This window comes from Apis mellifera, linkage group LG8, assembly GCF_003254395.2.
Source record: "Apis mellifera strain DH4 linkage group LG8, Amel_HAv3.1, whole genome shotgun sequence".
In the NCBI taxonomy this organism is placed as follows: Eukaryota; Metazoa; Arthropoda; class Insecta; order Hymenoptera; family Apidae; genus Apis; species Apis mellifera.
In genome coordinates, this window is record NC_037645.1 from 11100016 (window position 1) to 11117725 (window position 17710).

General features: G+C 32.1%; 1 protein-coding gene across 8 annotated transcripts in view; it reads right to left on the minus strand.

Annotated features, from left to right (window-relative positions):
• Positions 1-17710, minus strand: part of LOC411288 (cAMP-specific 3',5'-cyclic phosphodiesterase) — a 255555-nt gene that overhangs the window by 144267 nt on the left and 93578 nt on the right. For 4 of the 8 annotated variants that reach the window (XM_006568524.3, XM_394762.7, XM_006568527.3 and 1 more), the window contains exon 2: positions 3302-4641. The exons of 3 other annotated variants lie outside the window; for them this stretch is intronic. In XM_006568524.3, the coding sequence (XP_006568587.1) occupies positions 3302-4347 (1046 nt within the window). In that variant the 5' untranslated portion in view covers positions 4348-4641. The remainder of the gene's footprint in view (positions 1-3301; positions 4642-17710) is intronic. One more of the 8 variants, XM_006568526.3, reaches the window with a different exon arrangement.

Consider the following 17710-nt stretch of genomic DNA (forward strand, 5'->3'; position numbering starts at 1 on the left):
AAGTAGGTTAAACGCCGATACAAGTCCAGCCATCGCGAATACGCGAAACACATTGTTAGGAAATTTGAAAACCATTTTTTTTTTTATTTCGAACGTGAATTGAGATATTAGCAACAAAGTGTTTTTTTACAAGACTAAGCTTTTTCTTCTATATAATTTTTAAAGAAGTAGATATATTGGATTAATGTTTGCTGTCAACAGATATCAGTCAGTGATCCGTAATTTAACATTGTAGAAATTTAACACCAAATTTTTATCCTGAAACTGAATTGAGATATCGTACTTTTTTACATAAATTAAAAAATCTTTTCTTTTTTTCAATTTTTATAATTTTTTAAGAAATATTCGTGGTGTTTGTTTTGTTTAATCGATATAGTTAATTATTTTACATATATATATTATAAGAATTCAATTTTTATCTTGAAAATGGATTTTATTATTATCAGCAACAAAGCAATTTCTTCTCTGCTTAACCCTTTTAGAGAAATATTCGCCATATTTGTTTTGTGGTTTAATATTATTATTTGACTTGCCATGGTATTGTACTAGTTTGAGAGACCCATAGTTAAGATGAGTTTTGAACCATTAAACTAACAATATATTATGATTAGGTTTCCCACAAGCCGTCATCTCCTATTAAATTAATAAGCTTAAACAACAAGGATTATTGTTAATTGTTGTTACTATTGTTAATATTAAATACTAATCTTGTGATTATTAATTTCCAAGGACCTATATAATACTATACATTAAATGAATTTGGAACTATCAACAACAATTACATAAATGTTTGTTATTCTCAAAGCGGTCACCCATCCAACTATTGACCATGAACAATGTAACTTGACTTTGATAACATATGAAAAACAGTGTTGTTTCTATGTCACAAAGATCGTTGACTTTAGTGGAAGTTATAAGAAATTATATATACTGAAAAATTATATATGAATGATATTGTATATTTAAGAAAAAGTCGTTTAGCAAAATGTTCTTTGAATTGTTTGTAAAATTTGAAAAATTTCATTTTTTAAAAATTGAGTTAAAATTAAGCGATATGAATATATGTATTTCAATAATAGATATTTTTCAAGGAAAATTTTGAATTTCTTTAACATATAATATTGCAATTAATACATATTAATCTATTGATTTTGAATTTGCTTTCAATTACTTATATATATATATCAATAAAATAATGGATGTATGATTTTAATGATGTATATATATATATTCTTTAATCAATGCAATTTAACTATAAATCTGTATGTTTTAAGATTAATAGTGCAATAAGAGTAATCAATAATTTTGTCAAGAACCAATTGTAAATAATTTATGAAAATAATGTTTCACATTATAATTATTAATGTTTCATAAAATAATTCTTGGAAATTGATGAATAATTAATTATTGTGGTCTGTTTTTCGTCACATTACGAACCAAACTCATTTAACAATAATTAAATCCATTAATTTTTAAACGGACAACGATTACTATTACGGAATGAGAAGATTTCGTTTTATATTTCGTTAAATAAAATATTATCGTTTCCTATTTCGTATTCAAATTCGATATAATTAGCTTTGTAACAAAAGAAATTAAAATAAACACGTTGCTTTGAAAAGTAATGTGTAATTTCGTCGCGTAAAAATTTTCTTCCGTCGCAAGAAAGAGCGCTCTCTCTCTCTCTCTTTTTCTCTCTTTTTTTCTCGATAAAATTTGTTAAAAAATATTTCACAATCAAGGATATTTTTCATTTGTTTTCATCCAACGTTATATCTAAAGTCGCTTACACAACACCGCTTAATATTTCAACCGACGAAAAAATATTTACCGAGTGAAAGCTGTTGCAAAAAAAAAAAGGTTAAAAACTAGTTTTGTATTAACAAAGGATTTATATTCTCAATAATTCTGAATTCTTCCACGAATTCATCGTGGCTCGAGGAACCACATTGCGCTACGAAATATATTTTTCCTCAAAAAAAAAAAAAAAAAAAAAAGAAAAAAACTATGTAAATACAATTATTTACATACCTTCAGCTATTTTTCATGAGTTTTCAAGCTTTTATATTTGCTTTTATATTTGCAATAAAAATATACTTTAATTTTTGTTTTTTTTTAATTACATTTCAAACAATTTTTTTATCGAAGTTCGAAAATTGTAAAATTAAAAAAAATTAAATTGAAAATGTAATAAAAGTGTGTATAAATATTTATGAAACGTACATATTTCTTTTTAGAATTGTTTCCTCCCGTTTACCATTTCAATCTGCTATGATTAAACGAGCGTGATCGTTCGAAACGGAAATTGCGCCAATGAAACGGAGATTCGGATCGAACGTCAATCGAATCAAATCAATCATTAACATATCCAATCTTCAAACTGTTTAACTTTGAAAACACCTGATCACTGTTAATATATCGAAACAAATACAGATTCAATCTGGTTGCGAGGATTTCGCTTTTCGGCGAATCCTCTTCTAAATCTAATTCTATCTAAATTAAACGAAGAAGAATTTATGAAGAATTCACGTTGCATAAATTTGTTACAAACATATATAAAAATAAAATAAAATAAAATAAAATATACGCGATATCCTATTCTTACGTATAAAGTTGAAGAAAAATAAATTTTCGCGATTTAATATTCGCGATATAAAATTTCTTCAGGTTTAATTACGTCATGGAATAAATTAAATGTAAACGTTTTGCCTTGTTTGTCCGTGAAACGAAACTCTAAGATAAGGGTTTACAGCTTAAAAGCTGACCCTTTGAAACGATGATAAGAAGGAGGGAGGGGTCAGGTGCGCGAACTTTCCTTCCTGATGAACCGTTACCGCAAAGTTAATTAATGACAGTGCGGATTAAAGCTTGAAAATTTTATTTACGAATTGAATTTCATCCTCCTAGATAGATACATGACTCGAGTTACGTTCGTTTTTTCATCTAAATATAATAAATCGAGGATACTAGAGAACATCAGATACGATATCCTATCCTAATTGGGCCGTGAATAGTTTCAAACATAATCAATATTTTAAAACAATCCAAAAATAGTTAAAAGAACGATTACAAAAATTTTAAAAATTCGAATTCGAACATTATATACATGTTCGAATTCAAATATTATCCATTTTCGATATTTTCCAATTCTTGCCACGCTCGATCATTTAAACCGAAGAAACCGAGAGATTATCGTGAAATTAAAGGGGAGCCACGCGTAATCCCAAAGCGCAAAGAGCAAACCGACGTATCCGAGCCCTAAATACCGTGGCCATTTGCCACGTGTTGTCCGGCTACTCACTCGGAGAAGAACACGTCGGATTCGCTTCTGGGCAACACCAACCTCGGCAAGACGATGGCCTTCTTACGCCTGGTCTTTAACGTCTGTGAGAACTGGAACTCGGTGGTCTGGAGCGGCGAGTGAGGACTGAGTATAGTGATCTTTCTGTCACTGCCGCCTGGGCTGGTCAACGAAAACACGTTTGAGGGCGGTGGAAGGCTCAGATTCTGAGGTATCTTCCTCTCTAGCCCCGTGTTAGCGAAAAGGCCCCGTCTAACTTCGGCGTTCAGGCTCTCCTCCCTGTGAAGATTGTCGCTGCTTTTCGACTCAACGGTCACTATCCTCCTCACGTCTCTGGTGGACGAGGTCAAGAAGCTTCTGTAGTGAGATTTCGAGGCGGCCACGTGAGACTCTGACAACGATTCCAATGATTTAGAGTCGTCCACGTAGCGTTCGTCCGCGCTCAGAAAATTCCTCGACGTTCTCAGACTTTCCATCGATTTCGCCGTTATCTGGCTGCTGGTGCTCTGGCTACCTCTCGCGGTCAACAGATGCTGTTGCTGTTGAGGCTGTTGCTTCTCAAGTTTCGACAGGCTCTTCACCTCGGGCTCGTAATCCTCCTGACTGGACGAGGATTGAGGGCTTCGAGGATGGAAGAAACCTAGCCTGATTCCAGGAAACCTGACCGGCCTGCCATCCTCCTCGCACACTTTCAGGCTAGTCTTCGTCACGGTGTGTTGGCGGCTGCTTGCGGTGACCAGCGTCTCACCTTCTTCAGCAACGTCCAAGGAACGACGATCCCCGCCACAGATTTTGTTCCCTTTCTCGTCTGTGACCAACGGCTCGGACGTTTCCTCGTCCTTTGGTATGTTCTCCACTTCGTTCTCGGACGCGCACTCCATGGTGTCCGAGCTTTCCGTGGAATTTCGTTGCCTTGACTCGAGTTTCGAGCTCATGGACACGAGTTTCGAGGATGAAACTAGCAATTTAGTTTTCGTCTCTTTGCGAGAGAGCTTGTTCACCAGGGTCACGGATTCCCGCTTCTCTTCCGTGTCGTCGTCGTCCATTTTGTGGAAATTTCTAGTTGCTCGGTCGGTTATGTAGAGGTGAGATATTTATCGGGGAAGGGATCGACAAAGGGAAAGGGGATTGACGAGGTGGAGGGTTTTAAGTAGGGAGGACTGATTGGGTGGCTGCTGATCGCAATGCTGGCAATTTCAGTGGCCCGGGTCAGGGATGATGATGGAATCTCGATCCTTGCTGGATCTCCCGGCTCATCGCAGTGAGAGGTGCCTCTGCCAGGTTGGTGACGCGTGTCAAACGTGTTTCGGATTTGTTACGGTGCCTCGTTGACTTGAGGGCTGAAAGAGCGAAATGTCTGTGTCTTTGCGATGCTTTCTTTGACTTTTTCTTTAGAGTCTTCCCGGTCTTTCTTTTGGAGTACCTTTTTTCAGTTACTAATACTTTTCTTATGAACTTTTAAAACGACAGTTTCAATTTTGGTCGATATTAAAATTTATACTATATTATTTTATTGAACAGTTTTTTTTCAAATTTACCATCATCATGGAAGTTAATATATATGAGCGGGTCTGAAATAATTTTAATCGTGTACCAGGCTTATCCAGTTTCTCCATCGATCAGATAACCTGACAGATTAACCCAGAAACATTTGGAATCTCAAGGATTAGCATGCATTCGCGTGAGTCTCTAATCAGGAATACCGAATCATTGTCGATGAATCTGTTCCAACTCTGATTTAGGATTAATCATTGGATTTAATCGAAGTTTCTAAAAAAGCATTCGAGTTTTAAATGTTTTGCAAAATAAAATTCTATCAATAAACGAGATCCAAGTGATCGAAATCCATCGAAATTAAATCGAAGTCGTTGTATAATAGAACAGCTGCGTTCAATTTTTTCGAAGATTTTTTGTCGTATAAAAATAATAATTGCACAGTGAAATTGTCGTGATGATCGAAATTGACATGTCAATCATAACTTATCGAGAGAAACGTGATAAGGTTTGTTCACGTTCAACCACACTTGTAATCAATTTTTCACGAAACGTCCTTCTGTGTTCCCAGCTGGCCTGGCTTCGTTCCAGTTCCATGCAGTTAGGGAAAATCTGTGGATGGCTATATCTTCGAAAGATCGATTCGTTTAGCGTCACAGGTTGATCCAATCGTTGTCAGTATCGATCCTAGCGCGCGCGTTAACGCGATTGCTATAATTTTACGTCGACGCCAGATCGACGATATTCTCTTTGATCGTTCGAAGGAATGTCAACATAACTGTTACGAAAAATCCATTTTAGGGATTCAAACAAAATTCATGAAACGAGCCATCAATTTTTCGAAAAAGAAATTCTTTTTTTCCCAAAAGTAGAAAATGTTGATAAATTCGATATCACTTTGATTTTCAATTTTCTAAAAACGTGTTATAAATGATGAATTCTCTGAAGTATCTTCGAATTATTTTCAAATTGTGGATTATCGAATGTACTCTGGCCATGAAATCACGATGTTTCGATTAAAATGATCTATTGTTAAAAGAGCTATCGATGCGGAAAAAACTGATTCAAATTTTCAAAATCACTCGATACTTCAATTACTAACGAGCTGAATACATATCTATTAATCGATATATTCGACGTATTACATTTCTTAATTCGATATGATTAAAAATACAAATTTAATTTAATTTGATGACCATTCAACCCTCTATTCAAAGACCTAAAAAGGAAAATACTATTCATTTAGACATGGAACGATAATTATTGTTGTAAAGATGGAAAAACAAATCTCGATTAAGATTTCAAAGAAAAAAAAGAAATTAATTCGAAAAACAAGTAAATAGAAAATTAAATTAAAAATATTCTGCAATTTTTCCCTTAAATAACCAATTAATCTAGAAAATATATAAATCTTATATTCAAAATTTCCAATAATTTCGAATGTCCCGGGATTAATTCCACGAATTCATTTTTTTAATCCCGAATGAAATTAAATCATCGAAATGCCGTTCGTCGTCGATCATTAATTGGTAAATTGTTCGGATCAAATTAGCCATGCGCGATTAATTCGCATAGCTGGCTTTGCAAATAGGGTAGAAACGCGTCCCATCCGTAAATGCGCCGCGACACAAACAATGGAGACAATAGAGAGACATCGGCTCTAACGCCTCCCGCTTTGAGCGCCAGATGGCGTTTAATTTCGATGATGGCCACCAGGGAGGTGCAATCTGATATTATGAGCTATTTCGTGCAAAGAGAGAGAACAAAAGATAAGGGAGAGTCTTTATTGCTCTTCTCATTTCTACGTTACACTGGAAAAATTCTAATTCTTCTTCTTCTTCTCAAAATAATTACATCTGGTTATCGATGCTTTGAAACTCCTTCGAGAGGAAAAAAAGGAAATATTTTAATTTTCCAATTAAATGATAATTCGATGCTGAAGATTGAAAGTCGAGAGCAATACGACGAATATATTTCCCCCGTGGAGTTTACGCTCCAGGAAATCACCTCCTGGAGAAGTGGTTCTAAATTCGTTTCCAACCATCCAAGCATCTCGAGAATCAAGTAAGTATTAATAGATGCTGTGATGAGGTGAAGATCAATCCCAAGTTCGTGAACTCGAGTGAATTCGTGGATACATGTTTGGTTGAATAAACGGTTGGTATATTTCGTGAAAAATTAACATAAAAGATGCAGAGGAGAAGAGAATTGCAAATATTGAATTGCAAATATTGATTCGACAAGATGAATGGTAATATGATTCTTGTTCCAAGTATTTGTTTATGCTTGAATCTCAATAATTCGCGACGATGATGCGTCGTAACATCGGGGAATAGATTTTAAAATTCATCGATTAAGATTAAATCTTAATTATTTCCTCGGAAAAGAACTGACTCGAATTGATTTCAAAAGGAAACGTACTCGAGTTTAACTCGATATTCCCCTTGTGTCCTCCCAGTATTACGCGCGAGAAAATATAATAATTAATGGAGGGCCTTGGATGATCGTTCTTCCGGATAAAAGCAACGACACCGATGCTGCTTTCTCAGAAAGATTGAATATTTAATATCCTCCATAAGGGAATTGCGTAATTCTTTTTTTAATAAGGTTTAAGTTTAAGTCGGGTGAATCATCTTGGAAAAGGGTGAATATTTACCGTACTCTATAGAGGAATTATAATAATTCTTTTTCCTCTTCCTTTTTCTTCACGTACGACGTAATTCGAGCAAATGGAATAAGGTAGTTGTAATTAGAATAAAAATTGTAATAGGAAGAATGAGAATAAATAGAGTATCTTTCCAGGATTATTACCGTTGGAAAAGAAATTTTGCATGTGGATTACGCAGTTGCACGACTGCTTTTCAAAAGTAAAATAAATATATATATAATAATTCTTCTATAATTCTGTGCAAAGACAATGTTGAAAAATAATCTTGAGTGCTTTATATTATTGGAAAGATATTTCTGTACCTTTCATATGATAATTCCATTTTTCATGAATGGACCGAATGAAAGTGTTATTTTTTCTCATGCACGTCATTCTGTTACGTTTTTTCACATCTTCTGTGAATCCTTTTCACGAATCCTTAGAAGAGTTTATATTTAAATATAAAAGTTCCAATTAAAAAGATTGAAAAAGAAAATTATAAAATTACTAAAAATTAAAAAATAAAAAGTCCTCAAAAGGCGTTAAATTTTTAGGCAAAAATTAAAATTTTAGTGGAACGAGATTTTTTAAACAAAAATAGAATCTTCAAGGTCCAAAAAATCGAAATCCACTAATCAAATTCACAAAAATTGGAAAATTTCCCATAATTCGAGAATGATCAAAGGGATGAACCATCGGGAAGAATTAATTACGTGCGAAGTATGAAATGAAAATAGTATTAATAGTATCGAAAAATAATATCGAGAAAATGGTCGAATTTATTCGTGCCAAAATAACGTGCCAGAATTCTAAGGGGAATTCTTTTCTTTCATCGTTAGAGACCTCTACAAGTCTACGTTTAACCAATTTAACGCTTTAAAGGAGCGAGATACCGCCCACCCACGTCGTTTCGCATGATTTATTGTCGTCAATTTGTCGTTTAGTTACACGAAATATTTCACGCTTCTTTGTTTGTATAATATAATTCTCTCAGTGACTTGACACGCCCATGAAAGATTTTATATCACCGAAAGTGTGAATATTTCCAAGCTTATTCGCTTAATTCGTGGAAAGGAAATTTTTTTTGAAAATTAATCCAAGTCCAAAATAAAAGTTATGAAACAAAATTAAGAATTATACATCGAGAAATATAATTCTTCAATGAAGCTTTTATTGGCAATTGTTCGTTGAAAAATTATTATCAAAAAAAACCTATTTTAAAAAAAATTTTATTTGACACTAATTAACTTAACTTCTTAACGCTAATTTTTAAGTTCGATTTCATTTCATTTCAAATCAAAATTGATATAAAAATCCACTTGACCTAACCTATATCGTTTCGAAGAATAAATTTTCACGAACCAAATAAAATATAAAACCATCGGAATCAGAGGCAGAATCCATCTTCTCGATTAGATAATCGCCATTAAAAAAAGAAAGAAAAAAAAAGAAAAAACAACTAAAATTCAAAAACGAAGCATACGAAAATAAATGACGGATAGACTCTGCCCACGCGGAGAAACGAGAAGCTAAAAAAAAAAAAAAAAGAAAAGGAAAAGAAAATAGAAGGAACACGAGCTCGCATAGGATGAGAAGAGGTCAATCGAAAGGTCCACCCGTAGCCAGCTGACTCGAAATCCTATCAGAAAATTAGATCACGCTGCGTGCATCCTAGCATTTGAACCGTGTTCATCGAAAGTGTTCCAGTTTCTCTGCCCTTTATCGTTAAAGGCGTGTTTCCACGCGATGCCCCCCTCGCGATGATTCAAGGGAGGAGGAGGGAGGGATAGGTTTCATAGGCCGGGTCGGGGACTCCGGGCCAGATTCTACCCGAGAGAGTTCTAGGTCAGATCTAGACTTGGTCGGCCGGAATAGCCGTGATAATACGTTATACCGCAGCCAGCTGCATGCATCGATCCGGAACAGACGAGATCCGCTTTGCGCGAGCCACTCGATCATTGCCGTGCAACAATTCACGGTTCAACGTGCACACATTGCCTCTCCCAGACACGTGGAAATTGAATCGTAGGCTATTCGATAAGAATGAGTTTTGTTGGGAAACCAAATTTCCTCGATAATTGATTTTATAGGTTAGATTAGGTTAGATTAGATTAGATTACGTTAGGTTAGGTTAGATTAGGTTAGGTTAGGTTAGGTTAGATTAGATTAGGTTAGGTTAGGTAAGGTTTGGTTAGGTTAGGTTGGTTCTTGATTTTTTTGTCTAGATTTAAGGAGAAGGAAATTTTTGTATATTTAGAACTATGCATTCAATGATAATTTCATTTTGAAGGGGACATAGAAATTCAGGAATAATTAATTTTCTTCGATATTTATATATCTCAAATTCGTGACGGGAACAAACGAATTCAATTTTCGATTGATGTAATCTAATTATTAAAACGAAATATTAATAATTAAAATTAATTATTTTTAATATTGAGAAATAATTTTAACTATATTTCTTGAGATAAAAAAAAGCAAAAATAATTCTAGAACCAAAAAAGAAAAAATAAAATATCGAATTTCTATCTATCTATTAATTCGTGGTCAAAGGATAAATTTAAATTTTTCTTGTCAAAGGATATTCGATAGTGCACGAAGGAAAGGCGAGCATTTAAAATTTTGTTAGTTTGTTCGAAATTTTTTTGAAACGATACGAATTATGAAAAACATTCCGAAAATTATATCGACGATATTTACTTAATTTGTTATTCATTATGTGCATTTTAATTTCGTCCCAAGCATACTAATCACTCGCTCTTCTGCGTTTTTCAGCAATTAAACATTTTTTATTTTGGCAATATAAAATCGTGAATTATATATAATTTTTTTGTAAATTTTTCTTTGTTAAACGTTGTAATTAAAATCCTTTAAAAATAAAAATAAATTGTACAAAATAAATCCTTCGTACAATTTTTCAAAGCTTGTTTAATTATTTAAAATTCGTTTCACTTTATATTCGTCACGAATTATTGTTAAATGAAATATTCAAAATTTTTTTATTAATAAACATTGAACAAGTCAAGTATAAATACGTATTATGAAATTTGTATTTCAAACGATTTCATGAATTTTCATCGCGATCAACTTCGGCACAAATTTTTTATTAATCGTGTTACGTCCACAAATTTTCATTTATCGATCGTGAATAATTTCCTCTTCACGAGAGAACAATCGAAGAAATTTTGCTCACGCTCTTTGACAATGAATTATACGTAATAGCAGATATTTTTAAATTTCACAAAATTTCTGAGAAAATTCTGGAAAAATCGAAAATTCCTTCATAATTTATTTTAAGAGAGAAAAAAATACTAATTCTGTGAAAATTGAAACACGTTATTCAATTTCTTTTGCAATATTCATCACGATAACGTTGAAGTTATAAAACAAATAAATCCTTTCGCTCAAAGGAAAATAATAATGAGATTGAACAATTTTTTAAAATTATTTTTCTGTTCTCGACTAAATTGAAAATTCATAAATTTCAGAAAAAAACATTTTGAAATTTATAAGTGTTTGAATTTTTTATTTGATTTTTTTTTTTTTTATTTTTACGCGTTATAGAAGAAGAATGAGAAATATAGGAAATGAATTTTTTTCGAGACTGTTAAGAAACAATAATTATTTTAATTATAACAAAATCCTATTCTTTACGTAACATAGAAGAAAAATTTTCCAATTTGCGTGGAAAAGAATTTTAATAAATCCGAAGAAAATTAATTTAGTTAATAAAAGATTCGATAGTTTTCCAATTTTTCGAGAGGAAAACACAATTTTTAACAATCAATATATCTACGTAACACGAGTATGAATACGAGATAATTCATTTTATAATTCGGAAGGTGTATCTAATCCATTATTAAAACTATCCACGATGTCATGATTTTATGATTCGATAATTGACAAAATATTGAATTATTTCGGAAATTCACTGTTCATGGAAGAGTCAATCAAACAGCAGAACAGTCTCGAGTTTAGCTGCTAGTTAATTGAAACTTTTCATGTTATTAAAGTTTAAATTGCCATCGAAGCTGCAGCAACTTTGATTTCGTCTAACTTCATCTCTTAAGTAATTATCGTTCTTGTAAATAGGATATTTAATGATTTTCCTCCTCTGATAAATTATTAAATTATCGGTATTCGCTGTAAATTATTTGCAATCTGTCATACCATGCTACGTCATACCATTAATATTCATTTATTAATCAAGATATTCATAAAAAAAAAAAAGAAAAAGAAAGAAAGAAAAAAAAATTTGAAAGATAATAACATTCCGAAGAAATGAAAAATGAATAGAATTTTTATTACCTTATAATAAAGTTTCTTCCCTTCGTTCCCTTGATGATAATATTTTTTTAATTGACAGCGGTAAGTAAGGTTAATTAACAAAGGGGATAAAATCAAGAAGAAGATTCTTTTTAATCCAATATTCTTTTCTTTTTTTTTCCCTCCTTTTTTTAATTTTATATCTCATAATAACTCTTAATGTAACGAAATTAAATTCAAACCAATTCATTTCAATTAATTATCTTAATCTTCTTATTCGATAATTAATCAAAAACACGATCATTAATTTATTTTATTGAATTACGAAAAAAAACTATTAAAATTTATCCATTTATACGAATAAAAAACGAGAAAAACAAATTTGAAGAATCAACGTTTTTCCCTGATAAAAATAATTTCTATTATTCGTAAAATACGTTTAAAAGAGATCCAAAAGAGAACACGGTTTAAGGAAAAAAAAAAAAAAATATAAAAGACTCACAACAATGGTCAAGAAAAGAAAATAGCATCACGGGGAGCAGCCTCGGGGAATTACAAGGATTATCATCTCGGTCCAATATTGTTCACCACGTCACGTGTCATTGACCGTCACTAGAAACGACACTACAGCCTCGAAGCACACTCTTAAATCGTCGCGACCCGACTGAATGTTAAGCGACGAGGATAGTCGGTTTCGCGAGAGTTGAAAGGAGAGGGGAGAGTCTCGCCATAAGTTGTGCTGTTTACCCACATTATGGGGACAAGATAACATTGTCGTTCGAAATTTTGTGTTATGCAATATGTTCTACGTTATTCTATGTTATTTGCGATATTATATTGTATATGGAGAATTACAGCAAGATAATATTGTTGTTCGATATTTTATATTGCATTCTACGTTGCTTTTTTTTTTTAGTATTCGATCACGACGTGTATTCTATATTTTTATATTATTCTCTCGATAGAATTTTAAATTTTAAAAATTTTAATTTTAAAAATATGTAATATACATGTTTTAATTTTGATTTATATTCTTGCGAGTGATCGATGACGAATATCTAAAATCTACAACAAATGTGTCATACATGTGTTATGTATCTTGCTGGTTTCATTTGACTTTAAATGGAATTATGGTAATTCTTCGGTTCAAATAAGAGATGTACATTTATACACGATTATCTAATACATCTTTCTTCATTTAATTTCAAATGAATATGATAATTATCTTATGAATGTTAAACGTATTAAAATATTTAAGTATATTAATAATCATTTGTATCAAATTATATGAAAAGTTTATTACGTAATATTTCTGTTATTTCTGAAAGAAATATTTACTGAAGTTTTATTAACACGACTTGAAGAAATCTAGAAGGAATTTTCTCGAGATTATTCATTGTACAAACTATTTATAAAGACAAACCTGTTTAATTTTAAACGGTGTATAATTGAATTCTTGAATTTAGTCGTTTCAACATGTTTTCCTTGGCATCGAAGACACAACACAATTGACAATAATCCCGTTGTTCTTAATCTCTTACTTAAGAATATTTGCAAAAATTTTTTCTTCCTCTTAAATTTTTCGAAATTTTAATTAAAAAGACTACTAAAATAATCTTTATCGAAACGAAATTATCACAATCCCTGCCACAAGCGAGACTCGATGTTTAAAAGATCAAAGAACAAATATAGAAAAAAAAAAAAAAAAATATTCCCAGATATTTCTCATCTTCAGAATTTTCCAATTCCATCCAAATTTCGTTGTATCGTTCCATCAACGAAAAAAAAAAAATTTCCCCACGAAATATCATCTCGAAAAACTTGTAATAAAAAAAAAAAAAAAAGAAATACAAATTCACGAAAAAAACGAAAAAGAAACAAAAAGAATTATATCGATTTGAAAGCAAGCAAATAGATAAGAAAGAAACTTTCTAGGATCAGAAGGGGTTGCAAGAGAATCTCATTCTCTTCGATCATCCCCCTTAATCAGCTTCCTATTTCCTGGACCAAGATTTAAACTAGCGTTTCTCAATCTTTTTCGAATCGCATCCATATTGAAGAATATGGAAAAAAAAAAAAAAAAAAAAAAAGAAGAAGATTTACCGCATCGAAAATATCTTGATTGAAAAATTAAATATATTTCCAGGATCTATTTATCTTTCGAGAAGCATCGAGCAAATGCATCGACTTTACATCTTTCCGTTTATAGCTTCATCGGCTTCGTCTTTAGCGTCTATTGTTCTTCCAACAGTTGCGAGTCTTCTAAAAATAGCAATTACATTTACAAAAGCGGCATCCGTTTTGTTGAAATTCCGATAGCATCATTGTATTTTTTCTTTTCTTTTTTTTTTGAATTAAATATTATTAGAAATTTATTAATTATATCGAAACGTCAAAAGAGATCGTTAATTGGAAATAAATTATTCAAGAATTGAGAATCGCTGATATCTGAAAAAAAAAAAGGAAAGGAAGAGACGAACATCAACAAATTCCAATCACGCGCGCAATCTTTTTACAAGGGAAGATTTTCAACGAGAAATTCCCGCGGGTTGGAAAATCCATTTTTTTTTTTTTTTTTTCCGAGAAAGTTCAAGGGAATCTCTCGACACACGATTTAAACTCCGTTTAATTTACTCGCGACTCCTATGCACTCCCCTCTTATTTTACACTGTGCAATAATAAGAAGAGGCAAATTTTTCATTCTCACTCATGTATTCTAATAGAAGATTAGATTAATCCTTGATTTCACGTGTTTCTTCTCTGTCCAGAATTATATTTTTTTTTCTTCACCGTTTCTCGTACGGAAGAAATTATTGTTGATTCGAAAAAGAAATAACGATTGTGGGCGTAATTGAATTTTGCCGGAAATTTTGTTTATTTCATCAAATTTTCCTTCGATAAATAAAGTTGGCCATTAGTTAAATTTATGACTAGGTATCGTTGATTCAGATATTAAATTTCGTTTCTTTAAATATTACAAAATCAATTTATTAGATTGAATTTTATCTCGTTTCAAATGATTGTCATTTACGTTAAAATGTCAGGATTTCTCTCCCTATTAATCTTTCCATCCTAAAATAAATAAATAAATAAATAAATAAATAAATAAATATGCTTAAATCGTTCTATGCATACGTATACTTAATAAATAAATCATACTTTTCGAAATAAATTTTTCCTCTCCATTAATCTTCTCTCGTCGTCAGGGATAAACATTCGAAATATTCAATGATGTTTAACACAACCAATTAATCATTTATTTATCGAAATAATAAATAAATTCAATTCTAACGAGTGTAGCAACGGTTAGAAGAAGTGATCGACAACGATTGAGATTTATTTCGATTACGGGATAAATAATATTAAACATCCGATTATTTATTATCGTTGAGAAACGTTGAGAGACGCGACAAATCGATCGATCTCCCTCGCTGCCAATCGAAAAGTTACGAGAAAGTTGCAAGTTGGCCATATTTTGTGTCGATACTCGCCTCGTTTCATCGGGGATGAAAAATGGCCCATGATTCTCGTACAATTTATTTTCCTATATATAATGAAATGTATGCGTGCTTTCTATTTCGATAATCGTTCGATATTACACCATTGTTATTATTCTCGTGTCAACGAGAATACTTGCAATTTACTTAAAAAAAAAAAAAAGAATTCCAAAAAATATTTTCGAGATAAATATTCACATTTGGAGGAATGATATTCAATTTTTCGATGGACAGGAACAGGAGTTCGAATCGAGTGCAAATATTTTATCGCGAAATATTCAAATTTTAGAAAAAAAAAAAATTCGAAAAAGCGATCATCCTTCGGATCGATGGATCGATCGTTTCCATTGGCCGATTCCACTTGGAAGGAATGCAGTATTATACGCTATTGCTATATAATTAGCTTATTTATAACTGGAACAATGGTAACATGTACAACAAAGAGCACTAGTTGCGAGTTAATTTCACCTCGGGAGGTATAATATCAACTAACCATGTCGATGTGTACACAAAGAGGACGTTAATTTAGAGTGTCGTTTTATCTTCGAACGAATGTCCTTATATTGAATGATATTAATTATTAAATAATAAGATGAAAGAAGAACGACGTTTACATACAGATTTTTGAATTGAACAAGGGATAAAGAATCGCGTAATTTCATGATAAATCAATATACGAGATAAAGTTTCACGATCTTCCTTATCGAAAAATTTTTCAAAATTTTTCAAAATGTGAGATTTTTAAATATTTACACATTTAGAAAGGTTAAGGATACACCTCTCTATCCAGAATTTTTTGTAGAATCATTTTAAAGTATAACAGTTTCGAATGATATAATTGACGCAAAACTTAAATGGAAATTCTGTTTGAACAAGCTCCACGTGGGTTGGTCATTAACGGATTCAATTGCTCTTTCATTGCCAGCCAAACGATAAAGTCTCTGGCAATGGTGAATTTTTATTTCTTTCTTTTTTTTTTTACAAAAACTGTTGCGAACGAATGAAGAGATATTTATATCGGTTTCGATAAAAATTAATTACGATATTTTTAATATGCCGCTTTCTCAAAGAAATAGTGACTCTGCAAAAGCGGAAAATGACGAGTTAATTAATGCAATTGAAAATAATTGTAATTTTTTCTTCTCCGACAATTTCGTTCAATTTCGTACAAATATCCTTTTATTTTTATAAAGTGTTTCTACGAATACGTATAATTAAAATATAGAAGGATATAGGATGATAACATCAAGTGAAACGACACAGCTCGTCCAATATATAACTCGGGTTATAACATTTTGCATAATTCAGAAGGACAACTTTCAAAAAACAACTTTTATTGTTTCCTTCCTTCGACATTTTATCCGTTTCTCGCCTCCCACTCGTTATTTTATACCATTTCGACGAGCATCCCAATCTATCTAAAGAGGGATCCTGTGTGAAGAATCCTGTATTCTTTGAAAATGAATTTTTCTCTTTTTCTGCCAGATTGATAACAGACGTAATAACGTATTACTTTTCATCGAGACGATGTTGGAAAAGAAGAAAATATTTTCTCACGTACGTATTTTCCTTCGTTTTCATTCTGAGAGTTTTAAAAAAAAGAAAAGAATTGTTTCATCGGAATGGAGATCGATGCCCGAAAGATAAGGGCGATATGGCACGACAGCCAATGAATTAGAATCGTGGACGACGATAAAGTAATACACATAAATCTTGAGATAATATATTGCGGGGGATAAATTTCAAAGTTTCGAGAAGAGGATCTCGAAAAATTTTACGCGGATAATTCTCGCCCATTTCTTATTTCGAAATGTAAACAATAAAAAGATCGAAGATGGAGGAATTAAAAATCAGATCAATTCGACGGCTTAATCTTTGCAAAAGAAAGAAAAACGACGAGCCATGTTTCAATAATAATAACTTGTATAAAAGTTCAATTCCATTTTCCTTCATCGTTCGTTAATTAAAAGAAAACTCACGAATTTAACTTCTTCTTCTTCTTCTTCTTCTTCTCGAACAGATAAATTTAAAAGTTTAATCTTTAGTTTTTACCTCTACTTTTACGAAAAAAAAAAAAAAAAAAAAGGAAGGAACACACGTTGGTTGGTGTCAGTTTCTTTCGTACCGAGTTTCTCGAACTGCGACTACCAGTACCATTCCACTATCGATTCCGCTAAAGACAAACAGCATGGCCAGTCTCTATTTGTTCAGGCAACGAGCAGTGCGAATTAACCCGCGAGCGTAGCGATGGAGGCGTTCGATGGAGGAAGTTTGTCCAACGTTGACTCGACAAATTAGAATCGAATGATTATCGAGCTCGAAGATGTCCTCGAAATTATTTCTTAAATAATTGGATGTTTCAAGGATGCAAGGTGATAATAATAGCATTGCCATTGAGTCGAAGAAGTTGGGCAAAAGTTAACAAAGGGAAATTGTCACTTTTGATAAAAATGCAACGATATATTTGTCTCGGTCGGTAATACAGTTATCTATCTCTGAATACGA